Source organism: Triturus cristatus, chromosome 1_1, assembly GCF_964204655.1.
Source record: "Triturus cristatus chromosome 1_1, aTriCri1.1, whole genome shotgun sequence".
NCBI lineage: Eukaryota > Metazoa > Chordata > Amphibia > Caudata > Salamandridae > Triturus > Triturus cristatus.
The window spans coordinates 55,972,582-55,993,695 of record NC_140579.1 but is presented as its reverse complement, the minus strand read 5'-3'; the positions used below and the strand labels follow the sequence as shown (position 1 = coordinate 55,993,695).

The 21,114-nt window shown below is 44.3% G+C and overlaps 1 protein-coding gene across 3 annotated transcripts in view; it reads right to left on the bottom strand.

Moving 5' to 3' along the window:
- Positions 1–21,114, bottom strand: part of LOC146869374 (solute carrier family 12 member 6-like) — a 720,118-nt gene that overhangs the window by 466,878 nt on the left and 232,126 nt on the right. For 2 of the 3 annotated variants that reach the window (XM_085599658.1, XM_085599660.1), the window contains exons 3-4: positions 8,751–8,882; positions 5,682–5,828 (exon numbers count right to left, since the gene is read on the bottom strand). In XM_085599658.1, coding sequence (XP_085455784.1) covers positions 5,682–5,828; positions 8,751–8,882 — 279 coding nt within the window. Of the gene's footprint in view, positions 1–5,681; positions 5,829–8,750; positions 8,883–14,959; positions 15,306–21,114 lie in introns of those variants that run through there. The other variant, XM_085599655.1, reaches the window with a different exon arrangement.

Sequence of the window (21,114 nt, the reverse complement as noted above, 5' to 3'; positions counted from 1 at the left end):
ATCAGACCTACTATGAAAAGGTTCCGGTGGGTCAGAGTGCGTGTGATCATATTTTCACCATGGAAGATTCTGCTAAGAACTTTCTGCAAGGCTCTGTGCAAGTGATTCCAACTGTTTATTATGTGTGTGGAAAGAATGCCTATGTCAGGTTGCCTGCGAATTGGTATGCTACGTGCTATTTGGGAATCAATTTTCCGAAGATTTACCATGCAGACGATTTGGAGCTTTTGGAGGATGGACAGCACTCGAGAGTGAAGAGAGCTGTGAGTGCAGGAGCAGTGATTGGAGATATTTTTGGAGCAATGATACCTAGTTTGGGTGTGGTTTTGAATGATGTGAAGATCAGACGATTGGTGACTGTAGTTGATGAGTGGTCAATAAATACGGCGAAGTCACTGATACTTGTGGATGGAGAGATGTTATCGATAAGGACAATGGTTTTGCAGAACCGACGTGCTTTAGATGTATTATTAGCAAAAGAGGGCGAAGTCTGCACATTATTGAAAGTTCAGGAATGTTGTACGTATATTCCAGATAACAGCAAGGATCTGGAGAAATATATAAGCAACATTACCACGATCCATAATGAGGTAGAGGATTTGACTGAAGAGAGTGTGTGGGAAAAGATTGGTAAAGGATTTGGTCGTGTGGGAAGTTGGTTTGCCAGCTTAGGAAAGGGTTCCTTGGCTTTGTGCTAAAACCACTCATCATTGTTATTGGTGTGGTTTTTGTGGTTTGCTTGTGGGGATTCATTAGAGCTTACACGTGGTATAAAGGAAATAGAGTTGAGAGAGCTCTCAGAGCGAGTGAAATGCGAATGGCCAGACTGCAGGACAGTCAATATCAGAACCTTAAGAATATGGAGAGACTCCGACAGGGGAGGATGGCAACAAGCACTGTTTAGGTCGGTTCTTTCTCCAAGGGAATTGTGAAATGGTGTGATGACACTAGTCATCAAAGGGGGGGTGGGGGGAACTGAGAGAGCGCCATGTTGTTTCAAAAATTGTAGGGGTGCACCATAATCACGGTTATTCCGCACCCACATATTAAAGGACCCATATTAACGTGTGACTTAGAAATGTGTTACTAAAATCTGCTTAGAATAGTGCGATTAGAAATGTAACCATGCCATTTATGAAGAGCAATGTCGTAGTTAATTGCAAATGTATTTTAGTTAACGCATAAGGATTGTTTTTTGTGTAATGTGATGCATTAGGTTTAAACGTGCACTATATTAAAGTCTGCACGTATGGTTTGCTTATTCTTATATATGTAGAGTAATGAAATCAAGGTTTATAGTGTGATTTTATAAGAGTGTGTTTAAATTGTGTAAAGGCCTGATCGCATATACGTTTAAAGAGAAAGGCCTGTTCGTATCTTATGTTAGCTAAATATTGTAGGCCGAAATTGATTTCCCTTGGTAAGGCTTTGAGTTTCAGGACGTTAGAAAATCTCAGAGAAGTGGAAAGTTTCTCGTTCCCATGTTTTGTTGCAGGTGCAAGGACACCTACTCGTTAGAGAAACTAACTCTTTGTTTCAGGAGTCAGGATGGCCTGAGAAGCCAATATGGGAGTATACTGGAATGTAGGGATGATACTTTTGGCGAAGAAGGTGCCTGGGACCAGAGGACAAGTAAACCGTCGTTGGAAGGGAGACAAGTTTCACTGGAAAATCACTGGGAGAAGACCTGGCTGAAGAGGTGTGCCGGAGGGCGTGTTCTACGTTTTTGGGATTTTGAGTTAGGGACAGTGCCCCGTGGGTTGAGGAGTCGAGGTTTAGATGGGGAGCTAGAAGGAGCATCTTAGAACGAGCTCTGGCTAAGTGAGTGTACTTCTAAGGAAGTCTTCACTTCTGACACCTTTTTACTCTCTTGCCTGGGAGGGAAAATGCTAAGTAGGGATGTCACCTTAGAGATAGAGTAGGGATAGACTAACTGATTTCCTTTTCAGGTTAATGTCTTCTAATGTAGAGATTGGAGTGATTATCGCTTGCCTGATGTTACTAGAGCTGACTATTCTTCTTATTCTGAGTCGGATAAGACTCCAGCGTAGGATATTTTTTTGTATTAGTGCCCATTTATTTTCTTAACCTCGTGCTGAGGTGCTTGTATGTGCAGCTATTTTTGGCTTTGTAATAAACCCCTAAAATTTGAGATTTGGAGTCAGTGGTCCTTTGGAGTTCAAATTCATTTTCCTTTGATTATGTGTTAATGTTGGATTTCCTTCCCTCTACACTATTTAGCAGATAAAAAGATCCTGGCGACCTGAGAGGATTCTTGGTGATGGCAAGACAGATAAGAATCCGGCTTTATCAGTATTGCTTGTCAATTTCGGGACATTTTTGAAAACGATTACATAGGGGGTTGCCTGGGGAGATACGTGGAAAAAAGACCTGGCCAGACTTCGTTGGGCAGCAGTTCACAGTGGGTTTGTTCTTATAATACCTTCAATTCCTGTTTGATTTATATTACGTAAATTATAGTCTCTTGATGTTACGGTAGGTTGTATATTAAACACTTCCTTTACTTGTGGCCCCGTCGTCGGATAGAGTTTTTCAGATGCAACTGGGAAACTATGCCCTACTTTTGTCTTCTCATCCAGGTCTCTACCAGGCGTAGCCTTATGGGGAATTTCTGGAGGCAATAGGTTTGTGACCAAATCAGTTAAGTGGGTAAAAAAATTTGCGCCGACTTAATTTCCAACATTAATCGCCTTTCAATATTGTCAATTTTTCCATGCAATTTTTTTAAAAGAGTTTTGATACCTTGTGTATACTTTATTTATTTGTCAGCCCCTGTTCCTTTTGCCTCTACTGTGTATTTTTTCCTTTCTTTTGCTTAGCTTTCGGGTTCATTGGCTGATTTGGAGATGGTACTTTCATTTTTACTGATTGTTGTTTGCTCTTTTTGGCCAGTGGGGAAACCAAGTCAGTATTATTTGATGGTATGGATATCTCAAGTGGGAGGGTCGATATGCATGGGCCCTCTTTTAAATTATCCGTATTTGGTACATTATCTCCTTATTTTTACAATTTAGCCTGGTCTTCTGAGATGGGTTCAGGTTCCACCAAAACTGTCCGATCTGACCTAGTCTCTTTTAGAGCTGCATTTAGTGCTGTTTTTGTAGCAGCTAAGCATTCTCCCACTTGGACAATCTTGTTAAATCAGTCCCATGGCGGTTTTCAAATAGTTAGTTATTGGCACATTTTTGCCTGCGGGATTTCCATTGGTAGTCATGGTCGGCGTTAATTTACTTTTACCCATTTTCCGAAGTTATTAATTATACCTAGTTTAAAAAAGGTAGTAGATTTCCTTACCAGCTAAGGGATGAGGGCAATGGAGTCCTCCGGGCTTTTTACCGCTGTAATGTGCCTCAGTGCAAAAGAACAAGGGCTCCCATGCTGCGGGAGCCCGGAACGGCTTAAATGCGCCTCCTGGCACAGACCCAGTGACGGTGGCGGCTCCAGCCGTTAAGGGATGTGGGCAATGGAGTCCTCCGGGCTTTCTGCTGCAGTGAAGATCCTCAGTGCAAACGAACAAGGGCTCACGTCAGTGATCTCCTCTCACATGTTCGAAAAATCTCTACCATGGACATGCATTCAGTTAAAACCCGCATTGTGACCAATCAATTCAAGCTCTTCTACGATGGGAGGGGCCTTGAAATAAATATCTCCAAAACGAAGCTAATGTTGCTGAAACCCCATAAGTCTTTCAAATGGAACCAGCTTTTAGACAATATCCCCTTAGAGAGAGTGAGTTCCTTCGATTACCTGGGAATCAAACTGTCTGAGGGTATTGCCTGGAGACATCTCAACAAGGCCTACCATAAATGTTCTCGGGTAACCGGGGCCCTGAGGAAGGAAAACTGTCTCTCTCACACTAAGCCAATAGCAGCAGCACTAAAACTGTATAGCTGCAACTGTGAGCAGTGCCATATATGGGGTCAAGCTGTGGGGCATGGTAAGAGTAAGCGACCTCACAGTCTTAGAGAACAAGTTCCTCAAATATCTGGTCCCCCTCCTGCAAAGCACTCCCCTTTGCCCATTAAAGCTCGATATGGGCATTACACTTATTAGTGATCTAGCAAAGCTCCGCTCCCTGCGATTTTGGCAGAGGATTGTCACTACCAACGAATTGACACCCTATCTCGCAGCTTTTAATGAGGTCTGTGCCCTAGACACCACGAATAAGATAGGCTGGATCAAACATGTTAAAAGCCTTATGTCCAGCATTGGCTTACCATGACATATTGATTGCCCAGCAACCCATACCAGAAGACAGATCAAACTACTATACTGGGAATGGGTTGAACAAAATGCAGGCTTTAATAGTAACCAGGGCAGACTAACTGAAGAACTTAGAGACTTCAAAGTCAGCCGCTCTCTAGAAAGCTACCTTGACTTAATCAAGGTGTCGGCAGACCGGAAGCTCTACATTCAATTCAGGCATGGTAGTCTGCCAATCAATGTATTTATAAACTCTTGGCTGTACTACAAAGCCCAGTCTAAGGGCTGCCCTTGTTACCCCTGCCTGCACTAATCAATAGGCATGTCCTCTTTGCCTGCACATCATAGGCAAAACCCAGGGGTAAATGGTTAACCCCAGTTGGCAGACAACTTGGAACTCGAGATTCTAGAGTGGCCCTGCGCCTCTGGAAATCTGATGCAAGACCCTTATTCGTGTGCGCAACTGCGAAGTTCTTAGGCCACTCTTGGGCAAATAGAAGGAAGGCACTGTCAATCCTCCTAATTCACCCCTGAGAATTCTAGATGTGATGACCCGTCCTATCAAGATTAATCGTCGCAATGGTCACTAGTTTAAAGTTTTAAAATGTAAATAGTCTTCTCTTACCCTTGAACTCAGGTTAACCGAAGTACCAATTAATTAATGTGTTCTTATTGGGAGTATTGAAGTTTTTAAACAACTATTTTAATCTTGCTGTGTGATGCCTTTGAACGTAATGTTATGGTCTGACGACCACAGAACTATTTAACGAATGCATTTGCACTTTAGATAAGGGATACTGCCACGTTGCACAGTAATCTCTGGCTTGTCTGTGGCTTAAAAGCTACGAATTATATGATAACTATTGTCCTTAGGTATCCTATTGCGCGCTTTCACAGTTTTTGATAACCAGTTCTATTTCTTAACTGTAGTTATTTTTAACATATACAGGCTTGTTCCCTCTTAAATTGGAATGCATGATGTCTACCCTAAACGTATGTTTCTTTTATTGTATTTTACCGAAATAAAGAGTTTCAATTGCACTCATTTTATGTTTTTCTTTTTACTCATTTTTTTTTCTTTTGAGAGTAAGCCCCATATTGTTTTTTTTTCGTTTTCTTCATTTTCTTTTTCACCCCACCTCCCTTTTGTTTTCTTTGATATTTTTCCTTTTGTTCTGTCCTTGTTTTTCTTATGGGTGAACTCTCTACTGCCTTTTTTAATCTTCCTTTCAACTTTTTCGTTTCCTGGTACTTTTTTCCGCATCTTCCCCAATTTTTGTTTTTTTAAGCCATTTAAAAAATATTTTAAATATTGTTTTCGAGAAGTAAACTTTAAAGTAATAGACTGAGAGGTAAAAAATGCGAAAGGAGAAGTAAAGCACTCCCCCGGTGTAATCAAGTTGGTATATATTACGTTGTCCATGGTTTTATTTTGTATTGTATTATATCACACTTACACAACAGCAACACATGAGGACAATGCTGAAAGCCTGAAGCACACCAGCTGTTCCGACGACCCAAGTCAGCCTCAAGAAGAGAATCACTCCAAAAATGTTCTGCAAGCAAGGGAGGTAGACGCCCATGAAGGTTCCCATCCTTGGAGACTGCCAGAGAAGAAAGACCAAAGTCAGCCTGGGAAACAGATCTAGTAACGGTTGCAGTGAAAATGGTGCAACTAATTATCTGCCATTCTCCGTGGATATATCAGCCGTTAAATACAATGTGTAGCAGAAAGAGTTAAAAACTTATGAATTTGTGAAAAATATGATGATGTTGCTGAACCATTCTGCTAAACTTTTTCATAAAATCCAGTTAAATAAATGTTCTTAAATCATTAATTTAATGCAGATTCTGCTTCTGTTCCATAAGAAGTCTATACAGCGCCCATAGCTCGTGACTTCAAATATTGATACCATCTTCCTAGCCCATAAGACCTCCATGAAATGCCCACGCCGTCTTAGCAGGATACTCTCCTCGGATAATACCCTCTTAACTAGGCACAACATTTTATACAGTGCAGCAATCACACAATTCCTGTCACTGCCATTACAGTATTCAGTTTCAAATGTTGACACAACCTATGCTTAAAGTTGAAGCTGTTGTCAAACAATATTTCTGTGATACACATCCCAGTGCAGGTTGCTCAGCCTGGCTACTATTCTACTGCTGGCCATAAAGCTCATGTTCCTTCTCAGTGGTGGCCCCCACCCTCTAGTTCCCAGGACATGCAACAAGACACATGCAGTTTTCCTCTGCTATTGCATATTGAAAATATATAGGTAGAAAACAATGCTATCATCTACTGTGAAAAAATGAAAGGCATTCCTTCATGGCATTATTATTCATAATTAGCAATAGAACAAGCTACCGCACAGAGACTAATCTAAAAAAGCATGATGCTGAGAGGAGCATTAAGAGTCAGCTAAAAATGGAGAACTTGATAGTAACTTATGGCCTTTGGCAGAGAGATAACCCTGTCACAAAGCTGACAGAGATCCTGTCCCTCCTATTACAAGTGCCATAGCCCATAATTCACTTGCAATAAGGCGCACGTGATATACATCACGCTTGTAACAGAGCAGCCCATTGGTCAAACTCTAAATCAGGCCTGGTGAGCCTTTATGCCCTCTCCCATGACACCAGTGTCTCTGCATCAACACCAGTGGGAACAGAAAGCACCGCTTTAGTGGGTTTAGTGGAACCATAAACATGTAGACTGTACCTCCGCATTACCATCACCTATGTAAAGATACTCGGAGCAGCAAGCACTCCATTGGAGAGAAACTCGCACACTGTTGTCCTTTGCTGGTTCCTGGCTTGCTGCAGAGCACTATTGGGCAGGTGAATTCCATAGATGGAGTAGGGGCCGTTCACCAGGTACCCACCACCACCTTATCTCTTTGCTACATCACACACTGCTACGCAGTGTTTTGTTTACGGCTGTCAGTGGGGGGGGGGGGGGGGGGGGGGTTATTAATCAAAGGCCAACAGACAAAGTAACAAAGTCACAATAAAGGTAGTTTTATCCTACAGCTGGGTCCTGGTTTCTCTCCAGTGCCAACCTGGGGGTAGATTCCATAGCAAAGGGTAAAGAAAGAGGGGAATTAGATCTGGCAGAACCTCCTGGCCAAATCAAGCATTACTTTGGTAGGAAACACCCAGTGTACTGCTTGCAAAATGTACAGGAGAGAAGCTAAAGGGCCACCCTACACATATTTTCCAAGAAAAAACTACTAGAAGAAGCCAATGAAGATGCATTAGGTCCATGCAGTGATTTGACACTGCACGCAGGGTCTGTCCCATGCAGGTGATGTCACTGCGGGACGTACGCAGCCATCCATCTAGCAGCTGTGGCACCGAACCTAGCTCATGCACCATCGCTGCTTTCGAAAGGGACCAGTTAATCTATTACAGGCAGAGGCTCGGGTTTATGAAGGTAAAAGCAAAGAATGCCAGATATGAAGTTCCAGCAGGATTTCCAAAAGTGAGGAAAAGTGAAGGCAAAAACAAACTGAAGCAGAAAATGCCTTTGTTTCAGTCCGCGCCTTGGATAAAAGAAGGCCGTGCACCGGTGGAACCAAGAGTACGGTTCAAAGGCACACGAGGCTCCAAGCTGGCTAAATGCTATGGCAGATGTTACAGCAAGAGTAGATTTGTTTTGAAGGAGGCCAAGAAAAACTCCATGTTTCTCCCATTCAACCTCCATGTCTTTCCACCAGCAATTAAAGTCTTCTTTTCGTCCATCCATATTTCTGAATTTCCACATCAAGTCGGCACCAGCAGCACCTTGGACATTTTGAACGTGAATCATTTGAGCAGGATATTCTGGGAAATGACAAAGGCAGCTTTGGAAATTAAAGACGGAATTAAGCATTAAGAACGTGCGGGGCTAAGACGCCTCATTGGGTTGTCTGCCCTCTAGTTGTTGAGCTCTGGTATGTGAGAGAGCAGCCATAACATGCCCTCCATGATGAGGGAGAGCAACTCCTATTTTCCTTATCCAGAAGTATGGCGTGGCACTGCCCATGTGCGCCATCACTAACCTGGAACGGGTCACTTGAAGAAAGGGCTGAAGAGCCAAAAAGACCTTATGGAGTGATCTGGAAATCCTAAGGTAATGTGTCTCAAAATGTACCGTCTGTGTCCTCTCAGAAGCCACCTTGTAAAACGGGTCATGGGAAGCAATTTTTTGTAAAGAAATACAAATTGACCTCGCATGCCTTAACTTGCAGGCAAACTATAATTAGGAATTGTTATTTTACATCAAAGGAGAACAGCAGAGGACCTCCGTTTGACACACAACCCTGGACTTTAGAAAGACAGCTTAATGTGTTAACATCCGCTGGAACATTTGGGGCTATACTATGCTAAACAAGTGAGTGATAGATGTTAACGGGGTCCTTGAGATCTATTTTTCTCATAATATAACATCCCATGAGGAGCAAATGGGCGTCAAATAAAACTCTTCTTTCTCCAACTGTGCTCATTATTCATTGTGACATCCTCAGCCACTCTCCACTTCTCACCTTATAGGTTTTCTTCCTGCCCTCCCCCAAGCATTCTGCCTCTTCATGCTCCTTTGCTCCCTGTGGCAGGTTGGTGTAGTTGGCCAGATGGTTGAGGAGCGATGAAACCTTGGGTCTGGTATCCATTTCTTCCTAAAATAATCAGACCAAAAAAACATAAAAAGCGAGACAATATGAGGGAGATAAACTCGAAAATGGAGCAACTATGTAAAAGATGAGAGGAAAGTGACAAAAGAAAGATGTGTGAAAGATGTAGAAAAAACAATTTTGTGAAAGAGAGAAAGACAGATGGAAAAAGGGTAGTGAACAAGAAAAAGAACGACGAGCAGAACAAGAAGATGGTAAGAAGAAAAGACAACTTATGTGGCAGCCGAGTATATCGGAATGAGAATGTGAAATAGAAAGAGAACACAAAAAAAGAGAAAATGAAAAAAGCATTTAAAAGATGAGGGCATAGAGAAAAGAACAGACAAGAGAAGTTGCGCGACAGAGAAGAGAAAGGAGATGGAACAAAAGAAGTTAAGAAAACAGCTATTATGTGAAGTAGAATGGGAAGCTAGAGAGAGAAAAGCAATGTTTTCAATAACAACAGGACTATGCCCTGTACTTCGATGGTAAACGTACCTAGGTACAGTGGCGTAACGAAACCTGAGGGGGCCCCCCTGCAAAGTATATGGAGGAGGCCGCCCACCACTTTGCCCCACCGCCAAAAAATCTGGTATATTTTGAATTGAAACCTCCAACATTTAATGAAATGCCTCTACATCGCGTACTCAAAGTTTGAATAAGAAAGTAAGAAACACTCTTAACATATAAGCTACGCCATTTACAACATTATTGTCAAGAGCAGATTATTTAACAGAGACCGGAATCAAAGCAATGCCAAGGAGCGGTCCTATTGTTTGAGGAACTGCATATCGCTACAGAACAAAGAACAACTACATAGGGTCTGAATTAGAATTGACATTGATGGAAAATAACGTGAAACTTTGAAAGACAAACCCAAATCTGAAATTTAACAGACTTGACTGACAATATACAAGAGCAGTACACAAGATATAACCCAGTATCCTGCCAGCTCCAAGAGAAATAAACTGGTGTGAATTATCTGCATGCCACACGCTTGCATCTGTCAGGGATTTTGTATTGTATGAACCACTCTATAGTATTTAAAATGAACTGAGGATGCAATTTCAATATCTACCATCAGGGCTTTATTAGTAAGCAGGGCATAAACAGGCAGGCACACAAGGCTGAGGATGAAAACTGCTTGGATGCTTCGGAACATTGATGCAGATGTGTGTCTGTATTTATCATTTCTGTATTGTAAACAGAGCTAATTACACGATTTCAGGTGCACATATTATAGACAAGTGAAAACATTTCCCTCATTAACGCATCATGTAGGATAAAAACAAACCATATTAGCAAGTACCTAATGACAGAATCTATACTAACTGTAGCTGGTGAAGCAAAGGAAAAAGTGCAAATACTTTCAAAGTGCATAATAAAAGAATCAGCAATCCAGCAATATACAAAACTCAAGCGTGTTTTGTAAAGCAATCCCCCCTTCTTCTTGCACCAAGGTGAAAACACTTTAATCAAAGTGCGTGATAAAAACAAATCCAGCAGTATGCAGACATGAAGCCAGGTTGGTCAAACAAATTCCCCTTTGGTTTGTATATGAAGGCGCAAATATTTCAAAGTGACTGGTCAAACAATAACCAGCACAACAGCATACAAAAATCAAATCTAACCAGTTTAATCAGACTATGGTCCTTTGGTTTGTGAATAAAAACGCAAATATTTCACAATGACATTGTAAACAATAACAAGTACAGCAGGCAGCAGCATACACAAATCAAACCAGTTTAGTCAACCGATGCCCCTTTGGTTTGTGCATGAAGGTGCAGATATTTCAAAGTCACTGTTAAAACAATAATAAGTACAGCAGGCAGCAGCATATAAAAATCCCTGTACTGTACCCTTCCCAGGCACACACATCTAGCGCAGAGTCACTGCTCCTGCGCAGCACTGCACATCTACCTGAAGTAGGCCATGGGTGAGTTAAGCACACAGCAGTGGAACTTTAAAGTGAGTGAGCCTGTTGGGCTCAATCCAGTGACAGGGTAAAAAGGATCTGTTCACTACTACTGATCACTAAACAGTATGCTGCTACCACGGCGCATGTGCTGCTTAAAACCTGGCGAAGGCTGTAGCCTTCCACCACTATAAGGATAGCACTTTGGGTGCCCCACCTGGTCCAACAAGACTGCATACCGTGAAACAGACCTGTGTCATGGCACACCCGCATGATCTGTGATCACCTATGAGAAAAAAAAATCAGCCTTAGGGATACAGACAACAGTACAGTAGAGCCATCAGGGCAGGAGTACACGTCTTTAGACATGCAGAGGACTAGATAGATAGATAGATAGATAGATAGATAGACAGACAGACAGACAGACAGACAGACAGACAGATTCTCTAAGGGGGTAAATGTCATTTGTATGCAATTATGAAGGCATTTCAAGCCAGGATCAAAATCATGATTCTAGGTTTCGAAAACCTCTCTCTGAAACCATAATAGTATAGGCAATAGCTTGTTACTCTTCTCTTCAAGCCTGAAGGGGGGCATGGTACCATAAATTGAGATAACACTTCATCCCCTCTTACTTTGTCTATTTTGAGTTCCTGCTAAAAAAAGATCCACAGTAGGAGAGAACTAATATTTCTCTTCAAGATTAAAATACTCAGCAGTCTCTTTTGAAAGCTAAAGTGGTATTTCTCACTATGGTTATAAAAGCAGAACATGCAGCAGTCATGGGTCGTCGGGTAGGCACTCAGGGTAAGCCAATTCAAGGTGTCCCCAAAACTGGTGCAGAGAAAATGAACAGGTTTAAAAGAAAGGAAACATTAAGCCCCCAATTACAGGTGGTCTGGATTGAGATGTCAGGAGACTATCTAGCCAGAAAGAGCGATTCCAGATGGTATATCCAGACCTGAATCCTACTGTTCTGAGTACTGGTCTCTAGAATGTGAATTAACATGTGAACTGGGAATTACCAGGTCCAAAAAAACATCTTGAGCCTTCCTTCTGTGGACAAATCTGCTTCAATTCACAATCAGCTATTAGGAGGTGATAAATGGGTGCAGGACCAGGTCAGTCTTTGTAGGGTGGGTAGGGTTTCATGGGTTCGGATGTTGTAGGAAGGGACCAGAGAATGGCGTGTATTCTTGGCACTGAATTCCAGAAGTAAGCCAAGAGTTTTTCTGGTTTATTAATGAAATTTGGAAGTAAGCCAGGAGTACTGCAAGAATATCCCATACCTACTCATAATAAAACCTTTTGTGAATCAGGCCGTGTGTGAATTGAGTCCCATGATCCAATTCACAAAAGATTTGCTGGGAGTAGGTGAGACTTGCACATATACTTCTCCTATCTTACTCATGAATTGTAGACATAAGGTAGACTGTTCCTAACTTACTCCTTCCTTCCTCACAGAATTCAAGCATAAGCCAGGAGTACTACAAAATTAAGTTATAGCAAAAACCTTTGGAGATTGAGGCCTGTGTCTTTCCTTCTGCAATGTCATTACACATAGAAAAACTCGGCAAAAGGTAAACTCGCAGACACATTTTTCATCCTGGCTTGCTTTGTTGAAAGTGAAAAAATATATGGCTATGCAGTAGAAATTATCACACTATGCAGATACAAACTTTGTGGGATTGCAATGGGAAACTTTGCAAGCTTCGCAAATGGAAATAATTGGGCACTATGTAAATCCTTGCAAGTTAAAAACAGCACCCTTTTTCACTCTAACCCTTAAACCTGTTGTGCATCAAATGTCCTCTTTTGGCTGACACTATTACCCTAGTCATTCCTTTTTTGTATGTTTTGTAAAATCAATATAAATGCGCTCAGAAATTAGACAAATCAATGGCATGAGTGTCCCAAACGTACTTTCAATGCACATTAAGTAATTTAACTTAAATAAAGGGTCAGTACATACAAAAATATAGTAAAATGCAACTGAAAGCTACAACTGATGACAAAAAACCAGTACAATAAAACAAACCCAATCCAGGTTCATGATTAGAGAGCCCTGCCAAGTGTCACACATCTTGCGTTATACTAACGCATTTTAAGTCAATATACTGCATTACAGCAAGCAAACATATTGTCACGCACTTCAGCTTATTATAAAATTTGAGCGAACTACCTGTTTTTGTGATCCATAGTATCAGCTCCCTGTGTTTTTTCATGAGCCTTTCGATGCACACGTGGGTCAAGGGCACTCAGCAGCAAATTGATGTTCTTACAAGTTATGATGAGGCTGGCTGATTCACCCTGATTGGACGCCATTTTATTTGTAAGCACAGTGATTGGTCACTACCATTACGCACGTGCGTGCTCTGTGCAGCCTGCCCTGCACCACGAAAATCACCGCTGGTCGGCCAGAAGAATGTGTGCTGGTAAGGGATGTTTGGCAGTTGCTTGAATATGGCCCACTGGGACTGAGACAAAAAAGCATCTGCGACTGAGACAAAAAAGCATCAGAATGCTAGCAAGGGTGTTCTGGCCGTGAGATGCTGTGATATCACCCAACAACAACTGTTTGAGTTTTTTCCGAGGTTCGATGGTGCCAGGTGCGCAGATCGCCATATAGGCCCAGCTTTTGATGACGTTCAATTTCACTGCATTCTTGAGACACTTGGACTGATAATGGCTTTTCAGTAGCTCTGTATGAAAATGAGGCGTGTGTGTGTGTGTAAAGATTTCACTGCCGCTGTCTATTTTGCTTTACTGTATGGGACTAGGAATGAAGCTTGCTCCGCTACTTTTGGTGCGCTTCTGTGTTTGTGAAGCTTGGCCTGTCTATTCTGTGTGTCTTTTGTATGCATATGTTGCTAGCACTGCCATCCCAGAAGGCCTTTTTGCCCTTCGGACAGGTCAGTGCCTGGTGCAGAGTGTCAGGCCCAGATCAGTACCGGAGAAGCATTGGCCTGCCGGCAAGAATAGCTGCAAGGGTCCGGGTCATGGTGGCAGAAAGATAAGAGGGCCTGTTTTAATAATGGCCTGCTGCCCGTGCACAGAGCCAGCATTTGCAGTGCATGGGTGGCAGGTCATTATCTTTATTGAAATGCTCCTCTGCCTCGGAGACTCTTCCCAGGCAAATCGTGCAGCCAGTCTTCTATGTGCTGAGGAGGCCCATAGCTGCCAAGGGTTCAGATTGCGGAGTGTGACATTTTCGTAATTTCAGTGTAATTATGAGTGACATTTGAAAGACTGTGACACTTTCTTGCAAACAAAATCAAGCAATGAAGACAAGATAAAACATATAAATATCAGAAATTACACCCATCTGAGCAACGAGAAACTAAGACGTTAACTGCTGCAAAGTAACAGAAATGGAAAGGCGCCAACCTAGTACCCTTGTAATCTGAAGTGGCCTTTGAGCTCTGTGGAACTGACTGGTGATTGCTTGCCTGTGATGCAATTAGAGGAAGACTCCAAACAGCAGAAAGCTGTTATGTAGAGATGGTAGGTAATGGGGCATCCTCCGAAAACTGATGGCTACAAAATCTGTCTTACCTCTCAGTACCCCCCAGTCCCGCCCCTCCTCATTCTGAGTTTGGATACCTCTGTGTGTTCGATTATGATGTTGAATTGTGCAGTAGCTCCATCGTCACTGAAGCCTTGCAGGAGTGGTGTGGGGCATCAGCTGCTACAATTTGGTATAGCATTACATAAGAAGGCAAACCAAATCTGTTCTTTTTTTCTGCATTCTCGATGCAGAACATGGTGGTGCTGGCCATGGAAAAATTATCAATGGCTGCTGACTTTGGCACTGAGAGTCAGGTTCGAGTCTCAACGAAACAACCCAAAATCTTGTGATTCTGGGAAAATTAGTTAATTTCCACGTGCCTAACAACAAATGAATGTGACCTTGTAATGAAACTGTGGCGCAAGTATAACTCTTCAATACCTTCGGGTCACCTCCGCGCCTTATAAAAAAAACTGCAAAAGAAAGGACGCCCTTGGACAAAGGTTCTAGTGTGTTTGGAACACTGGCTGAATAGCGGACTAAATAAGGGCCTGCCTGAAATCTCCTTCGCACTAGGTGTCTCGTGAAAAGGCCAACTGAATCTCCACCACGTGGCACAGTAGGTTGGGGAAAACTGAAAAATGTCAATTAAGTACTTACGTAGTTTGGTGAAGTCCAAGTTGGGCACATAGCAGCAGGGTCAGCGGTAACAACAGGTCCACAACGCTCCAGTAGCTTAAGTCTGAATGAGGCCGTAATTAGTTTATTATTTAGAAATAGTGAAGGCGGCTGCAATAATTTCGGCGGGAGTAAATGAACAGCTGAGCAACAGGCAAGGCGACAGCCCGGGTCAGTGTGAGGTGCCTGCAGCCGTAGTGTGAACAGCACCATGATTGAATTTACGGCGCCTCCGCAAAACGGCCAGCACGAAGTGGCACCTTCTTCCTCAAATCTCCGCGCTCCAGCAGCAGGATGTGACGTCCCCCACGGCGCTGCAAAGTACTAGCACAACTTGATTGGGCCCGGCATTCTAGACGTTGCAGCATGACGTCAGGCGTCAGAGCCGTGCCGTGGGAGAATGAACCCAATAATTAATGGTGATACATTTGAAGCACTGGTGAAGTTGAGTGAGTTATGAGGCTGCCAGTAGTCCTGACCTCATAGCGCACGCACTGCACGACACTGGGGGCGCGGTGCACTGTAGCTGCCACACTTTGTGCTTTCAGAGTCACAGTAGATATGCATGACAATGCATTTTAGTGCGGTAATGCGAATGACCACACTGAAATGCATTTGTGTCGCGCCTGATGCGTGATACTTGACAGGACTGGGGGCCCCCTAGACTTGGGGCCCCCCCCGCACCACGGGGGCTGCGGGGGCCTGTGTTACGCCCCTGCCTAGGTAGCCGAGGTCATTACCACTTCTCATGCAAAATATGCCCGATATAAACACGAGCACCATAGAGACGTCGATGCTGAATTCACAGTGCAGGACAAAAGGCAAACACTTAGTATCAAACGTACAGTTTATGTCTTTCACCAGAGGTGCAACTAGAGCCAAATTTCGGGGGGGGGCTACTAAAAAGTTGGGGGGGGGCTGATACTTCCAGCAATAGGCAGAGTGGAGATGCAAGGGCTCTAAGAAGGGGTTAAAAAAACAACAAAGCCTCATTAACCATTAGCCAAGAGGGGGGGAGGTGTTGCCCTCCTATACAACTCACGCCTATTGGCTGAAAGGGTCTTGACGGAAAATTTGGCAGGCGCGGAAGTGATGGGCGTTAAGTTGCAATCAGGAACGGATTGTCTGCTGATTCTGTTAGTCTATCGCCCTCCGTGGACCTCGCCTGATTTCCCTGACTTGTTCATAAGACTGGCCCAGGACATTCGCTCAAGATATGACAAGGTAATGATAATGGGGGATTTTAACTACCATTGGGAGAAGGTCCCAAAAGATGGTCAGGCGTTACAGATCGACGAGGCGCTAACCTCACTAGATCTGGTTCAACAAGTACGAGGTCCAACACATGCTAAGGGACACACCCTAGACTTGGTGTGGACGACAGCTCCTGTCCAGGACATGGCTGCGGCTCTGCCATGCGCATGGTCTGACCATTACTTGGTGAGAGGCAAGGTTTTGGCGGACAGACTGAAAACAACAACCAAAGGAGGATGGAAGGCAGTTAGGAAGTGGAATAAGCTTGATGGGGATAAAATGATAAATTTACTTCGCACCAACCCCCCTGCCAACAATTGCCCCCTCAACCCAGAGGCCCTCTGTGGGGCACTCCTGGACAAACTTCAGAATGCCATAGACAAAGTTGCACCAATCTGTAGGGTGAACCGTACGGATAGGAAACGAGGGGCCCCGTGGTATAATGACCTACTCAGAGCTCAGAAACGTGGGCTATGCAAACTGGAAAGAACCTGGCGGAAAAACTACAGCCCGGACTCTCGTAGTAACTATCTACGGGCTCTCGCTGATTACAAGCAAGCGATTATAGCCAGGAAGTCCGAGTTCTACGAGGAGAGGATTTCTACGGCCACGAACCCTCAGAAAGAAGTCTTCCGAGTCCTCATGGAGCTCAGGAAGAACAAGGAACAGCCCCCGGACTTTAGTCAGGAGGACTGTCAGAAGTTCCAGGATTTCTTCACCAACAAAGTTATTGATTTGGTCACTGAAATTACGGCAACCCCGCAAATTGACTGTCCACCGGTGGATATCCCAGCCATACCGCCAATTACAATTCCGCTCTCTAATCTATCCTTGATTACAAAGGAGAGCTTAGTTTCCCTCACGGGACGGGTCAAGTCCGGCTCTAGGGCGGATCCATGCCCACCTGAAGTCTTCAAACTCGCACTCCCGGGCATTGAGGACGACGTGCTGAGTCTCTTGAACCTCTCTCTACAAACTGGTCAAGTGCCATCTGCCTTCAAGGAAGCCCGTCTGATTCCCTTGCTAAAAAAACCGGGGGCAGACGCAAAATGCCTGAAGAACTTCAGACCAATTTCCCAGTTACCATTCCTGGCGAAGGTCCTGGAGCAGCATGTCCTTATCACCCTTTCAGAACATCTGGAAAGCAACACGCTGCTAGAGCCGAATCAAGCAGGCTTCCGTGCGAATCACAGCACGGAGCTGGTTATGTTGTCAATCGTAGACGAACTTAGGAACAGAGCGGACAAGAAAATCCCGGGGGCCCTGGTGCTGTTGGACCTCTCCGCGGCATTTGATACCGTGTGTCATGAACAACTACTGTCGCGGATGAGGGACTTCGGCATTCAGGGCATAGCACTGGCATGGTTCACATCCTTCCTTCAAGGGAGGGTGCAGAAAGTGCAATTAGGTGACATGCTCTCTACCGCAACCTCGATCACTTGCGGAGTCCCACAAGGGTCCGCTCTGTCACCCCTATTGTTCAACATATACCTACAGCCTTTGATTCGAATGCTTAATCAAATGGACTGTCAGGTATATAACTACGCAGACGACACCCAGATTATCATCCAGCTGGAGGATAGCCAGAATGCTTTTACCAGATTGCAAAATATCCTGAGAAGTACAGCTAACTGGATGTCCGGCAACTCCCTAAAAATCAATCCGGACAAAACCGAGGTGTTGCCGATTACCATCGCTGGCAACCCCTGGTGTGACCGTTTCTGGCCTGGGGAGTTGGGCACGCCTCCAGAACCGGCTGAGGTGGTTAAGAGCCTGGGCATCCAGGTGGACAACAAGCTGTCCATGAAAAAGCAAGTCACAGCTGTGGTGGGCTGTTGCGTCGGCCTCCTCCGCCAACTCAGGAAAGTTTCCCCGCTGCTCTCTTTTTCCACCCTAAGGAGCGCGGTCTCTGCAATGATTTTGGCTAGGCTGGACTATGGCAATTCATTGTATATAGGCCTCCCACAGGGCCTTTTAAACAGAATGCAGACGGTCATGAACGATGCTGCCAGGCTCATTTTTAAGAACCCGAGGAGTACCCAGGCATCCCCCCTCCTGCGGGAACTCCATTGGTTGCCAGTCAGGCAGAGGCTAATGTTCAAGGGGCTCTGCATTGTACACAAAGCGCTTCATGGCAGAGCACCCACCTATCTGAAATCTCGCCTGTCCCTTTACAAACCAGGGAGGGTGCTTAGATCTGCTGATTCCATATATCTGGTTCAGCCACGTTGTAGACTGACCACTGTGGGTGGGCGTGCTTTCTCACATACTTTGCCAGCTATGTGGAATAAACTACCGCTGAAACTCCGCAATGAAAAGAAACTAATGCCCTTCCGCAAGCAATTAAAAACTGTGCTTTTCCAGCAAGCGTGGGGTGGCCGCTAAATTTTTAATTTGATGCATCTTTTTATTGTGTAGCTGATCCTAACAAAGCGCCTAGAGACCCCTGGGTTATAGTGCGCTATACAAGTCACAAGAAATAAATAAATAAATTAACAAGCAAATGGCCTTTTAAAGACATGTGAAGCACTCGGGTGCGTGCCCGGGAAGCGGTCTCAGCCCGGGCTGACACACACGAGGGGGAGGGGGCGCTGAAGCCCTTTGAGCCTAATAGGCGTTGCGCACCTGCCTTTCACCATACTTGTGAATGGGCGTAACTGAAGGCAATGTCGCACATGCACTACCAACTCAACTGCTTCAGCACTGGTAGGCGCGTTCCTCTTTTTTTAGGTCTCGGCCTGGCGAAAGCAGCGCATGCGCAGCACTGCCATGAGAGGCCTTTTGCAATCCATACGATTCCAGCGTGCACGAGGGGAGACAAACTGAAACAGAAGATGTGCACGCGGGTATTGCCCCTTTACTGGCGGCGTGATACTCTGTGGACTTTTTTTTCCCCGCTGCCAGTAAAGGCACCCGCCGCGTGCACATCTTCTGTCCGCCCCATCATTGGCCGTGCTTGTTATTTGTATGTATTTACTTTTTATTTGTTGAATTCAGGAATAATTCTCAAACCAGGAGTCGGACTGTACTGTTTATTTCCTTAGTTGTTCTTCAAACAAAATGTATGTGCATGATGACGGTGAAGTGGTGCATATGACCAGTTAAACAGGGACTGAGCATGTAAATTGCTGAGTTTTAAGTTTCGTGTGGATGTTAAGATGGCAAAAATAACAGTGCTTATGGTGACACTACTAACTGGACTCATTTGGTTATGAAGAAAGGAACAATAAAAGTGCAGCACGTGTATCGACACTTCATTGTCCAAACAGGAGCCATCGGCAGGTGGCATAGAAATAATCCCATACACTAGAGGTCTTTGTAAGCAAAGCTGTCGCTCTTCATTCCCTCTCGGTGTTTACATGAGATCACGCGCTTCTTTCCTGTTTTTATGGTACCAGGAGTTTACGTCATTTCCTAGAATGACAGGATGTTGAGCCAAAGACAAGACTTAAACCTGGTTCTTCAGTTCCAGAGTCGGCAGTTCTGGCTGATAGGCCACATAGATAACCCCGATGACACATTCCAGATACTCATAGCACACGCACAGTGTAGGCATCCTCTATTGGCAAGCTTTCTAGAAGTTTGGGCAAATTCAGTTTGGGAGACAATTGAAATGTTTTCCTTGGTAGACAATCTTGAGCCTCACAGGACGTCCAATGCAGCCAGATCCAGCGTTTTCAGAACTCTTTATAGCCCACGGCCACACAGTGAGCGGAAGAAAAATGGGAAGAGCACACAAGGGGACGACGAGCCCTCACAAGTATTCTACATCTAAGGTCGTGGCCATCCCCAAAACTAAAAGAAAGCAATAACATATACACAAAGCGCATTTAGGGGGAAGGACGGGCGCAGTAGCAACATCGATGCTGCCAGGCCCTGCAGAAAAAGCTAATAAATAAACATGCATAAAAATGGAAAGCTTGGGGTAACACAACTGAATAGGAGGAGAAACCTATACCACAGCGGAGGGGAGAGAACAGAGAGCAACAAGGAGCGTATGGGGAGTGGTGGGTAACAAAAACAAGCATTGGCATAGGCAATAGGTCTCGATTTGGGACCTTATAAGTGTTAAGTCATGCAACACTTGATGTTGTTGCACCAAGGATATTGTGCTGCATAACTAAATACTTATAAGGTCCCAAAGGCGAGCCCTATTGGCTATGCCAATGCTTGATTGTTTAGCCAACAGCAAATATAATCTCTGTAAATACTTACGATGTTAAAAAATAAACTACAAACCCCAGATGCAGTATGTTCGACAAACGCCAGAACTAGCTTAAGACGTTATCATGGCATGCCACAATAGTTACATTATGCTACAATCAACCTCGTATTCCGGACTTTCCTTTCAGAATGTGCTTTCTTTCTTGTGCCTGTACAAAGCAACCAGTGAGGACCCAGACCTCCGCGCACAGCTTAGGGCAGAGAGGGCAGGAGGTCTCAGCCATTGGCTTCTGTGTCATTCACATGTTAATCAGCACATGTGACGCTAACAGGATTAGGACCTTCTGTCCCTTGACTGCAGGGAGAGGGCCCAGTACTCACGCACTCGGGTGCTGGTTTACATAGCATAGCAGGAAACACGTGCATGTAATGGTGGGAACGTGTGACAGCATGGGGGGGGGAGGAGGGTGTTCAGAGGGAGCGTCATGGATGTGCTTTCTCCTCATTAGTTGGACAGTCCATGTAGGTGGTCACCTGTTGAGTTTCAGAGTGGGGATTATGTCTTTTATCGGTGGCTTATGTACCTGTGTGGTGTTTATGCTTGGAGTGTAATGTAAGTGGTGTGGCATGTCTTTCGTATATGTGTACCTCTGCTACTCTCTCTCTACTACTCTCTACTACTCCCTCTCTACTACTCATTCTCTACTACTACTCTACTA